General features: G+C 41.8%; 1 protein-coding gene across 4 annotated transcripts in view; it reads left to right on the top strand.

Annotated features, from left to right (window-relative positions):
• Window positions 1-10,989, top strand: part of Gramd3 (GRAM domain containing 3) — a 100,128-nt gene extending 89,139 nt beyond the window's left edge. For all 4 annotated transcript variants that reach the window (XM_005409323.2, XM_013507088.1, XM_013507089.1 and 1 more), the window contains 6 exons: window positions 452-563; window positions 1,256-1,378; window positions 1,968-2,055; window positions 3,056-3,160; window positions 6,011-6,104; window positions 9,748-10,989. In XM_005409323.2, coding sequence (XP_005409380.1) covers window positions 452-563; window positions 1,256-1,378; window positions 1,968-2,055; window positions 3,056-3,160; window positions 6,011-6,104; window positions 9,748-9,789 — 564 coding nt within the window. In that variant the 3' untranslated portion in view covers window positions 9,790-10,989. The remainder of the gene's footprint in view (window positions 1-451; window positions 564-1,255; window positions 1,379-1,967; window positions 2,056-3,055; window positions 3,161-6,010; window positions 6,105-9,747) is intronic.
• Window positions 10,990-13,233: the final 2,244 nt, after the last annotated feature.

The following is a 13,233-nucleotide window of genomic DNA, read 5'->3' on the forward strand; positions in this document are numbered from 1 at the left end:
ATTTTCCTTTTCTGTGTCCGGGACTGTTTTAAACTATAATTTAGGAGGCCTCCTTTCTGTCTCAGTACTCAAACTCCTTTAGAGCTCGCTACTTGTTCCTCTTCCGTGTGTGTGCCACTCGGTTCTCTCATTACGAAGTGCTGATGAGTCCTCTCCAGGGTTACACTGGGTGCTTTTCAGTCGTCAGCATTCCGTTTTTTTTTTTTCTTGTTTCTGGACATTTGTTGTTTGAAAAAGTTGGCAGCTGTTTGTGGACAGAATTCTGAGTACCCAGTAGAACTCAGCTTCGGCAACCAGATGTGTGGATCTGTTAGGAAAATCCCCAGTGTGGAGTAATCCTTCTTTTCTGCATTTTATGGGTCGAGCCTAAATTAGAAGACCCAGGGTTACAAAGGCCTGTCTGTTCAGTAAAGAAGAATTGACCTCTCTTTTCTGCACTGTCTCCTTTCAGGATTTCAACGATGAGTTTTCAGATCTGGACGGAGTTGTTGGACAGAGAAGGCAAGATATGGAAGGATACAGCAGCTCTGGCTCCCAGACTCCTGAATCTGAGAACTCCCGAGGTCTGGGCAATGTTTGTACCTTGACTACAGTTTGATTCTCACACAACGCCTCCATCCACCCCTTATAAACAAAAACTTATCTTGTGTTCCTAGTTGAGTTGAAGCAAATCTGGAAAATGGGTAACCTGAAAGCTCAAGAAAAGGAATTGCCTATATAGTAAAAACTCATTTGCTTGTAGACATTTAGCAAATGTCTCTTCAACAGACACAGTATTAGGGTGATTGAGGGAGATCAACATGTAGTATTTTCTTCCCTCTTATTTCAGTAACAGTATTAGTTACTGTAGCTGAGCCAGGCATGGTGGCACACACCTGTAATCCCAGCATTTGGGAGGCTGAGGCAGGAGGATCAGCATTTGGGAGGCTGAGGCAGGGAGGCTGAGGCTGAGTTTGAGGCCACCCTGCACTATAAAGTGAGTTCAAGGCCAGCCTGAACTGCATAGTGAAACTTGGTCTCAAAAAGGGGAGAAAAAAACATAGCTGAATACTTATGTGTTGGTGGGGTATCCTTATGTCATTACTTATTTGCTTGAGATTGGATTTCAGTTCCCAGCCACCTTGACCAACTGATGAGAAGATCCATTGATTTATTTGGTCATTATGCAGATTAAAGGATTGATTTGTATTGTGGTCAATCTTAATGTGTTTCAATGCAATGGGGAGAAAACTGACCTAGCCCCTCTGGCTTGTAGATTTCCATGTGACAGAATCCCAGACTGTTCTGAACGTCTCCAAGGCAGAAGGGAAACCTGCTCGGGCTGATGCCCATGTGAACCGAGGGTCTGAAGGGAAAGCCAGGAGTCTCCCTGCACATGGTGAGAACAGAATATTGTTTTAAGAGGAAGGAATTTCTGCTTGTGACTTTTAAGGTATCTCAATACCTTAAAATACGACTGCCTTTCGTATTTCCTTCCCTTTGAAGGTCTTTGCGTGTTAGCTCTCATGTATTCATTAAACAAGGAGTATCAGTCTGATGCGTTACTAGGGGAGATACACAGGAGAATTAACCTTTGTGGGGGTCGCTTCATTCTTCTGAATACTTTGAGATTATGATCTAAAAATTGGTGACAAAACTCAAATACTGAATTATTTCTTAATCAACTAATTATTCTAGTAACTAGTTACAAGTTAGACTAGCATAAAAGCAGAGATGGTGATAATATCACTCCGCTGACTCCAACTCAATATTTGATGTAGAAAAGACTTGCAGGAAATATGTATCTAGTAAATTGTGTTGGGAAGAATTGAAACTACTGGGTAAAATAACAACTGGACAGCTTCAGTTAATATTTCCTCTACCTTCTTTTACCTGAGAGTGGTTACCTGTTTCAGGTACCTGCCTGCTGGGATATTGCTAGATGAAGGACGTGTGCTGTGGTGTTAAACTGTTGCTTTTCCCAACAGGTCTGTCAGAAACAGTTGGAATCTTGCATAAAGTCAAGTCTCAGAAATGTCTGACTCTCCACCATATCCTTGTATTCTATGCAGTTGTGTAAGTAAATATATTCACTATGCATGACTTGCACAAGTGATTCGGTTCTCTGAAGGGATACCTTTCCAGGTTGCCGTGAGCCCTTGTAAATCTCAAATGTTTCTGATGTGACTCAGCTATAATCTTTGACAGTTTGTTTTCTACTTTGATTTTTTTCTATAGATACAGGTCATTTTTTATAATAATTATGCCGCATCCCTCAGAGGACTAAGTTCTGAGTGGATATTATTAGTTGGGAAATTGTTCTGTAAATTATGGTTGTTTTTGTTTTTGTTTTCATGCAGGGTCTTAAAGTAATTCAGCTGGCCTTGAATTCACTATGTAGCCCAGGCTGGCCTTGAACTTGCAGTGATCCTCCTGCCTCAGCTTCCTGAGTGCTGGGATTACAGGAGTGCGCTGCCACACCTGGCTGTTCTGTTTTCCACATTTTCCGTCTCTTTGTTGTCCCAACCAGAGAGACCAAGATGTCTTCAGACTGTCATCCCGCTTTCCTGAAAACTGGGCACTGGCTGCTTTTACCTTCCCATTACCTCCCAGTCTGTATCCAGTTGCTCTTCTGAAAAGACCTGGCCGCATTCTAGGCTTTTCTCCCACAGAGCGGGACACACCTGGTCTAGTTTCCAGAAAGAGCAAGGAATTTGTGAGTCAGCAGAGGATGAGGCTGGACCCTCTCTGCCCAGGCTCCTCTATCGGGGCCAGACCAGCAGGAAAAAAGAGCCTGGCCTAGAATCCAACCTGGGTCTAGCCTAGGTCCATCCTATTACAATGGCTGTTCTTTGTGAATTGAGGGACTTAGGCTACAGGACATTAAGTCTTTTGGCTGGAAAGTTTTATGACAAGCATCAGACTATTTTTCAAAAAGATCTTTTAAGACTCTGTCTTGCCAAGTTATTTTGGAAAATGCCTCAAACATGAATGACACTGGCTCTGAGTTTATTGTGTTTTGAACATCAGATCTTGGCCGTGAACCCGTTGACAGTTTCTCTCTGTCCCTTTCCAGGGTCTGTGCATTAATCATTTCGACCTTCTACATGAGGTACAGAATCAACACTCTGGAGGAGCGGCTGGGCTCACTGACGTCCATCGTGGAGACCCACAGTGCTGAGTAAGACAGTTCCTACCATGCTGTCACCTGTCGCTCAGATCAGTGTAATAATTGACCCGAGCTTAGCGGACATTGAGAATATAGTACACTTGGTACGAAACTTCTGGTTAGGTGTATATGTAGAAAGTAAAGAGGTTCCTAGAAAGGAATGACCCCACCCTCTGCTACAGTGTCCCCAGAAGGAAGGCAGGAAACATAGCTAATTGTACATTACCTTGCTGTACCACCCTAAGGTGCAGTTGTGACGTTGGCTGATTTTATTGAGCTATATAAATTTATCTTTATAAAAATGGCAATGAATAGGTTGATTCATAGAAAAGAAGCAATTCAGTGAGTTCAGCACAGTTCATCATATATAACTCTCTATACTAACTTACTTGCAAAACTTTAGTAAAACTTTTGTACGAGCTTCATGTAACAAGTAACTCATTAACCATGTCTGTGAAGATTTTTATGAGTCACTTTTTTAACAAGCCTGACATAATTAAATCTATTCAGACATAATACGTTCTCCTTTAAGCCCATTTACATACTGACTAAAAAATAAAATAAAATCATTATCTCATTTTAGCATTATCTCATTCTAGCTCCTTTTAACACCTATATGGAATACCTACGTTTGCTAGAGTCTCTATCACAATGGATACATACGTGTGCAAATAACAACACTTTTCCTTCATTATAGTTTTATCATTCCCTTATAACAGTAGTTATTCCCATTTACAAATGAAGAAACAGACTCAGAAGTAAACTGGAGGACTGGGGATATAGCTCAATGGCGCAGTGCCTGCCTGGCAAGTGCAAAATCCTGAGTTTGATTCTCGGTACAAAAAAACGAAATAATTAATCTGGGCATAGTGACATATGCCTGTAATCCCAGCACTCAGGAGGCTGAAGCAGGAGAATCACTACAAGTTTGAGGCCAGCCTGCCTGAACTACATAGCTAAAAAAAAGAGCAATTAGCTTAATGTCTCACAATTTGTAGTAAAACAAAGGTTCACATATGGTCTCTATAACTGCAAAGACCATGAGTTTCCCAGTCTATCAGCAGCTCTCAAGACTTAGTTTGCATCAGAATCAACTGGAGGCCATGTTAAATAGACTGCTGGACCCATCCCTGAATTTCTGATGGGTAGGGGTGTTCCCAGGTGTTCTGATGTGCTGCTCAGGGGTCTGCACTCTGAGAACCACTGATTGACACCGTTCTAGGGCTTTTTTTACTTTCTGCCTAAATTACCTAAAGCCCTTATTCCGTAGCCTCCATGTATGCTGGCATACAGGTGAATTTTGAACCAGAAGTATACATTTGAAACAGATAAAATCTAAAAACCTAGCAAAAATTTGAAGCAGATTTATACCCTGGCCTCACTGTCCCGTCTTCTTCAAATGTTGATGCAATTATAGCGGAGAGGTGAGTGCAGATTGTTAGTTCACTATCACATAAGGAGGTGGTTTTTTAAAAACATACCTCATATCACATTACAGCATAATTTACTTGGTGGTGGTGAGAGGGAAATTCCAATGACAAATGGAATATTTATTCTACTGTGGGAGCAGTCAGCCCAGGAGGAAGTACAGTCTGAAGAAGAACACTGTACAGAAGTCGTGAAGATCACATATGTCGTGAGGTCCGAGAACACCATGAAGGGAAGGTCTACTGCTAAGGCGCTGTTCCAGGGTCTGAGCGTCCCAGGTCCTTTGTCCAGAGTGAGTCACCTGGCCATCTAGCAGCTCAGTGCACACATGTAGTCTGATTCATTTGCTAGAACCATCCTTTGAAGCCGTGCATACAACCAGCCTTGTTAACACCTTAATAGATTGCAAGCTGTTCAGTGGATGCTGCTTCTCAGATTCCTAGTCCAGGGATAAGAACATAGCTGCTCCTCAGAATCTCACGGTGATAAGTTAGTCCCCTGGATCTCACAGCCCTCATCTAGAAAACAAGGGTTTCGATTGTGTTTCCATGAATCAACGATAAAAAGCACACTGTTTATTTCAATACCAGCAAATAGACATCTTTCTTAAAATTTAGATAATCACTAATAATTGACTAATGTGTCTCTCTCACAAGTGGACCCTATAAGAAATAGACCAGACACTGCCATCAAAATCTTCAGCAGCTAAAAGGAAATCACAACCAGGAAATGTAGACAGTGCCGACCATGGTACTTAACCCTGTCATGAAAATGCTGCAGACTGTTTCTCCAGGAAGTGCACTTACTGTATTCTCTAGATTCTCCAGGGTCAGCTTGTACAGGACCCTTGAGTAGAGGCCCATGCCTAAACAATCAAATGGCAAATGCTGGCTGTATCTATTGGTTTATAAGATAAGGGAAATTATATTTATACGGTAAGTCTCAAGGAAGGAACAAATCTCATACTTCAGTGGAAATGTGATTAAATAGATAAAGGTGTTCCTAACTTTGTGAAAGTTCTAACATAAAAAGGTCCTTCCTCCCCTTAAAAAAAATCTGCACAGGACTGAAAAGAGCAATAATTCTTCCAAATGCCTTTTGTGCTAGCAATAGAGTGGATGATGGGAGTTGATAAAAGGAGTCTAAGAAACCACATGCCCGAGAGTAATTGTCTGACTTTTATTTTGAAGCCAAGCCACAATTTGTCCACTTGAACAGAAATGGCTTAAGAGTTTTCCAGCTGAGCTTTTCAGAATGAACCCCCTCAACATCGAGTCTGGAATCAGAGATGACTACGGGGCCTTTCTGTTGTTGACAAGTGAAGTGCTCACTTCTATTACAGACACCCTGGTTCTCTGTTCAGATTCAAAATGTGCTTATTCCACTTCTTGCATTGCCATCCTACCCATAGGCATTTCCTTTTTGCTCTTACAGACAGACAACACCATCTGGCCTGAGATCACAAGTGCAATTAAATGTGGAGGTCCTCTGCCAAGAGCTCACGGCGAACATAGTAAAATTAGAAAAGGTAACTTGCTCCATTCCTGTGGGTGAGGGCAGTCATGCCACTTCCTGTGGATTGCTGTAGGCCAGCGGTGACTCACTCATAATACTTTCTGTCTGCAGCCACCAACCTACGTGACCAAATGACCAAACCTGGCGAGGCGGGGAGGAGGTGTGCATAGTAAATGTGAAAAAATATTTTTATTTCCATGAAGAAATGAGTTTGAATCCCATTTTCCTTATAATTCATGGTCCTGGTGGTCTGGCTTTTGTGTTTCCTCCTGGGTGGACATGTTTCTGTGTACCGTAGAGAGCAGTGATGAGCACCTGCTGACACCAGGGCTCTGTGGAGGGACACAGTAGAGCATGAAAGGGGGTCCAGTGGCCCAGCTGGACACACAATTCTGACTCCACCTGGGCCAGTTCATACCATACATAAAACCCTGCGTTCAGTCTCCATACAACTGGGAGATGGGTGTCATTGTTCCTACCTGATAGGGAAAGAATAGTCTCCAGTTACTTCGCTAAGGTGACACACCTAGAAAGTTGACTGGAGTGGGGTCCTGGAAATTGAACCAGGTCTGTCTGACTGCAAAGTTGTGCCTGAAAGCCCTCTGCTTGGATGTAGGAGCATGGCGTGCTTAGCACACAGAAGCCCTGGGTTCAGTCTTCAGCTTGAAAAGACAGACGAGACAGACAGATCAGCTCCTGTTTTACTGAATTCAGCGTTAGATCTTGCAGATAAGACCACTGGTGTAACTCTACCTCTAAAAGTCTCTTCCTAGGGCAGATCTCTTCTTAGCCTGTGATGTTCTTAGAAGGTGATAGGATGAACAAGGGGAAGAAGATAGGCATGTAAGAAAGATCCCAAAATGAGACCTAATTAACAGGCCTTATTTTCTCTTTTCCACATTTCTCCCTTCCGCCTGATAACTACTTGCTTTTTACCCTAATCCCGAAGGAAACGTGTGACTAATCAAGTATTTGATCAAAACTGTATCACAAGTGCCCAGTATTTTGGTAGCTTTAGACAACAGTACTGTTATGAAAAGAAATACGAAACACAAATGAACAGAATTATCTCTCTTGTCCTGCACTAAACGTTACCTCTTTTTTAACAACTAAGTTGACAACAAAGACATTGCAAACTGCTCTTCTAAGCCAGGTCAGGATAGATAATTCATATTGATCTATGGGCAAACATGGAAACTTTTCTCTAAAATCCAAAATCAATATAAAGAAGTTATGAGTTAGCTACCTAAATTATTTTTTCTTTCTAAAACATTAGACTTTGAGAATTGCAGATTTTTTTTAAACAAATGCTTGCTAATGTTGCCTTTCCTTCTGTGCTAAAAAAACAGGGTGGCATCGTTTTCAGCCTGTTCACTGTGACACGCAAATGATACTCCTCAGATCAGAAACACACAGAATCTTACTGCCTGCTGTGTTCCCACTGTCCTGCTAGGCCTGGCCAGGATATGGCATTTTATAAATGGGAAAAGGACTGATGCACAGCAGGTCCACAGCTGGCCATCTCATGCGGGGAATCAGACCAAGCCCAGCTGGAGAGCTAGCGAGGAGTTCAGTGATACCAATGGAGATAACGTTTGTCCCAAAGCAGAATCAGTAGAAAGTGGTGCGAGGTCAAAATGTGCAGGTTGATACAGAGATGTCTCAGAGGAATCTAAATATGAAAAAGAATAGCCAGGCCACACCCCAGCTCTTTGACATCTGCCCCTTCCACAGAGGCAGTCAGCAGTTACACAACACAGCTTGGGCATGAGATAGCTGCATGCTGGGGAGAAGTCGGAGGCACTGGTGGCTCTTTTTTTTCTGTTTTCTTCAGGGCCTGGTCATGATCTGTTTCGGTTATAACTTCCATTTCTAGCCATAGTATCCCTGCCCTGGCAGTAATCCTCACTGAAAGCCTATGAGTAATTTCTGCCTCCTTCCCACTTTCACTAACTGATTGACTAATTTGTTGCCAAAAAAAATCCTGTGACATCTGCCCTCAAATGTCTTCTGAAATTCTTTTACCATTGACACCATTTTGAGCCATTCAGCGTCCTGATAACCAGTCTGTAATAGGAAGTTAAATCTCTATGGATTTTCTTTGTAATTGCTACTGAAATTTAAATCTACTGAAATTAAAGTTTAAGCTCTTTGGGTTTTCTTCTGTAAACTTACCTTCCTTGTTTTACTTTGGGGTTTTTTGGTCTTTTTTTTAAGTGGGTTTTAATGTATTTTTTGAGTGTCCGTCTCTTGTTCCTTTTCTGCCTCCCCAGTCCTGTCTTACTGGTGGCCCTGAGGTACAGGTGAAGAAGCTTTGAAGCAGAACTGTGGGGAAGGGGGCAATGCTTGCTGTGAATAAAGAAGTAAATAATTACTTTCTAAGCACTGGAAGTGGTGCTGATGATGAGGTGGTAGAGAAACAGCATACATTCTGAGTCATACTTCTTACTCCTACCCTTCCTCGTCCTACCTGTGTAACTCAATGCTTGGTAGCCTCTGTGGCCCTCAGTTTCGTGTGGAGGACCTGCCTTTGGGTGGTGTTGTGTGGTTAAGGTGAGAATTCCTGGCACATACGTAGTAGAGCCCCTTCTCTTTGCTTGCCATGAGTGTGCCTATAGGACATCTCTCTACAAACGATGTCTTGGCCATTTTCCATTGTGACAATTGAACCACAGACTGATTTATAGAGAGAAGGTTTCTTTAGCTTACATTTCTAGAGGCTGGAGGGTCCAAGGTTGAGGGGGCGTGTCTAGTGAAGGCCCTCTGACCAATGAGGACTGCAGAGTCCTGAGGCGTCACATGGTGAGAGAGGGCAGGCTTGCTCACGTAGGTATCTCTCCTCTTCTGATAAAGGTACAAGTGGGGTCATGGGTTAAGGCTCCAGTTCAGAATGCCATTGATATATGATAGGATTAAATTTCAATATGAATTAGTCATAGTAGAATATATTCTTTTAATTCCTGGGGTTCTCTGCTCCCATCATCATTTTGATTATTAGTATTTCCTTGTTCTCAGTTCTTTACAACTCATTGCTTCAGCAAACACTTAGCTGAAAGAATTTTTAATTCCCCACACTGGACTGTAGTCTTTAGGTCCAAACGTATGACATGGTTGATCCTTCTACCCGTGAAATTCATTATTTTCTTGGGATTATTGGATGGTAATCAACGTGGTACCCCATTTTTCTAACTAAAGCCATCAAGTGGGTTCTGTACAAGCCCAAGTTTCTGTCATCTCTCATTGCATCTGGGTTCCACCTGGCGCTGCCATTGCGTGTTTTTTCTCTTCCATCTCATTTCTCTGTCTTTACCAACATTTTCATCTTTGTCCCACTCTTTTTTTATCTCCATCTTTTTTCATCTCAAAGTAGATTGTCAGACTTCTAATCCTTAAAAACGTGCCTTTGCCTGATCTAAGCTTAACCTTTGAATAGCTTTTTTTTCCAAGATAGGTTAGTCTCAAGCATATAAGGCTGCTGAAAATATGCCTTAAAATATGCCATTCTGAGGGGCTGGGGATTTAGCTCAGCGGCAAAGCACCTATCTGGCAAGTGCAAGGTCGTGAGTTCGGTTCCCGGTACAGGAGAAAAACCAAAAAAAAAAAACAAAATATGCCATTCTGTTTACTAACAGAAGCTTCTCTTTTATCATTTCAAGATACAAAACAACTTACAGAAGCTCCTAGAGAATGGTGACTGATGACCAGATTGCTGGCGCCAACTAATACCTCACATTTCTTGGAAGAAGGTGCTCCCGAGGCCTTCCTGGTAAGCGCTCCCTGCTGGCCAGAGGCGTGAATGGATGAGAACCCAGACATGGTTGCACTCAGAGGTCTCCAGCTCAGGAAAAGGGGAAGGGGAATCACTTCGCTTCTTGTGCAATAAAAGTTGACCTTGTCTCTCTGAGGAAGTTTTTGCTGCTACTGCCTGAACAAAACAGACCCATCTCTGGAGGTCTCAGAGCAGGCCCAGCACATATTCTGGAATGATGGTGGCTCAGCAGTTTCTGTGATTGTGTCCGTAAACACTCCACTCCAGGCCTGCTCAGGGCTTCCCACCCTCTTTTTCACTTACTTATATCCTAACGCAGATCGCTGAAACTAAGGGGTACATCATGTCCCACTGGCCTTACCTTTAAAGAATTAGCCATGAATCTCTGAAAAGGCAGTAAATGTCTCTGAATGGACAGACTTGCTACAGACAAATAACATTCTGCTGTTCCTTTCGGCTGTTATCTTCTGTTTAAATCATATATCTGTGTATCTTAAGTTCTCTGTTCAGTTGTAATGAGTATGTCAAGCAAAGTGAAATAACGATTCTGTTTTTGTTCCGTTCTGTTTTGTTTTGTTCCTGTGACTAATATGTAATTGGAGTGATTCTCACCCACCTCAGGTCGAGAATCTGTGAGGCAGAAGACTGAAATACTAAGTTAAACTTACTATGAAACCAAAACTAATCTTTAAACCAAAAGTTGTAATAGTGATTTAATAAAGGATGCAGAACACTGAATTGTTAAGATTATAGGTGGACTATTGTAGCCATTTTGAAACAGGATATCTGAATTGGATGCTGAAAGTTATTTCAGCAGGACAGCTGTATGTCTTTGTCCTTCGATGACTAAAATAAATAACTGGTGGTTTGCTAACTATTCACCTTGTGGTTTGGGTGGGTTTTATTAATAATTATATAAGGTACCATAAGATCTGTAAATATAAAGTATATTCTATTTCTATCTGTAATGCATTTTGTAATCATTTCTATGAAATGTGTTTTGTTTAATCAGATAAGCTAGTAAATGAATTGGTTACATCATTTGTATGTGTTAGCCTACTGGACAATAGCTGTGTCTGGTACACCACCAGCTTTTAATAAATACTCAGTGGTTGAAGCACCCTGCTAACACTGTGTTTTCTCAGATTGTAAATCTTTTAACTAAGACTTACTGTGTTTTTTAATGCCTTCCCCACCACCCTTCCACTGCTCCCAGCTTCATACTTCTTTCTTCCCAAATATTTATTTAAAAACTCAAAAATTATTTAAGTTCTTAGGTTACAATAGTATGAGAAAGAAAATTAACTTTGTAATCAGAAACCCAGTGCTTAATTTCTAGGTTCACTTCCACATTTAATGAGTTGTGGGACAGCAGGCAAGTTCTTTGGCCATTTACTGCCCATTTTGCTAATGAAGCCAGCGCTGAAAGTACCAATGAAAAGTATCATTGTGAGGATTAAATATGACAATGCAACTAAAGCACATAGTTTGTTGGATATACCAGGTACCATAGTCATTATTTTAAAAAATATTTGAGTGCTTTAAATTCAGAGTCAGAGTGGGTCAGTTACCTATGCAGAATAATTTAGTAATTATGTGAAAAGTATTAAAAAGTTCAAATTTCACAATGGATGATCTGCCAGCTAGGAATTTAGAACTCCAAAGGGATTGGGTGGCTCTATGCCTACAGCACTTCCAGTGGTTGTAACTCCCACAGCTTCTCTCTTGGGTTGGCTCTGCTCTGTCCTTGTAGTTTTCCTCAGATGATCCACGTTCCTGCTTCCCCAAAATTCTGGGGTCTCCACTATACTTTTGGCTTCACACTCACAGCTTCATACACAACCCTCTCAAGGGCACACTGCCTGGCCTCCAGGGCCACCTTCTGATTTCTGTGTGGAAGCCTTCCTGACCCCACAACTCCTCCATTCTGCATACACCTAAAACTAGATGATGCTAAGGTCTGCCATCAACTGGAGCAGAAGCTATGCTTCCCACTCTCTTGGGTGTAGGGGTCGAGTACCTGGGTCACTGAGCACTCTGAATCCAATTCTGAGGAACAAATTCTTTAGGCCACTGCCATTCTAGGACATGGTGCTCTGGGCCTTTCTCCTCAAAGCAAAGTCTTTCACTTTTGCAGTTTTGAGGCTGCAAAGGGTGGAGACTTGCTGCTTCTTGTGATACCCTCAGGCCATCTTTTCTATTCTCCTGTTCCTTCTCTGCAATCCAGATCTCAGCTCTGTCTTCGTAGTCCACAGCTTTACTGGAGCTTCCTTTCTGACAAACTCATAACATTTTAAATCATTTTGCTGGCCTCTTTGCTCTTGATTCTCAATGTAAATCTGGCTAAAAGCCCCCAACAGTAGCCATGCCACTGCCTCAACATTCTACTGCCTTGAAATCTCTTCTGCCAGATTAATTAGTCAGTCACCCTTAATCTTACTCTCATGCAAAGTCTCTGGGCATCAGCAAAACGCAGACAAGCTTCTTTCCATCTGTTAATGGTGTATCCAGTCTACCAGGATTAGGACAATGCCAGTGCAGTCAGTGGACTGATTCAGCAATGACCCATTCTTAATCCCAGCATCACATCACCAGTCAACCACGTACTCTAGATTCAGCCACCTCCAAAAAGTGCTGTCACCTCATGAGGCTGTGGTAAGACATCTAGACACAAGCTGTAACAGAACCAGATCTCACAACTGCCACCACAACAACACAGCTGACAGTTTTTCACCTGGAACTTCACTTCCAACAAGCATGCAATGGCCTTGTCCTAAGTAAGAGAACCCTAGGTTATTTACTCTTTTTTCATTGGGAATGCTATTGGGTGTTCTGTTTGTCATTATTAGCTGTCAGGTCAGAATCTAGTGAGAGCTGGTCTAAATAGTGTAGCCCAGGTCATTGGCTTGCATACTACAAAGCTTGGGAAAGCAAGCATCCCGGGTATTTAGCCTCTGCCACTTAAGTATAAATGTAAGGCACTCTCCTAACATAGGAGAAAAAAATTAAATGTCTGCTTAAAAGCTTGGAAAGAAAGAAATCAGAATCAATTCAGGAAGAAAAAACTAAAAAGAGATGATCAGTTGTAATGCTGTTTACATGCATTCCAATACTTTAAAGTTTGATTAAACATTCTAATTACTATCAATGTCAAATATTCCACACACTGAAAGTGCTTTATCATTGACCTCTCAAGCTTTGTGGATATTTAAAGTACCGTCCTACATAGCCTCTACTATGCTCTTAAGACATTTCACAGATACTCATTTATGTGATTTTTAAAAATACTTTCACTTTTTTCATAGTACTGGGGATTGAACCCAGCCCTTCACACTGAGAAAATCTCCAGGCTGCGTGTGTGTGTGTGTGTGTG

This window comes from Chinchilla lanigera, unplaced genomic scaffold (genome assembly GCF_000276665.1).
Source record: "Chinchilla lanigera isolate Chin_1 unplaced genomic scaffold, ChiLan1.0 scaffold00120, whole genome shotgun sequence".
NCBI lineage: Eukaryota > Metazoa > Chordata > Mammalia > Rodentia > Chinchillidae > Chinchilla > Chinchilla lanigera.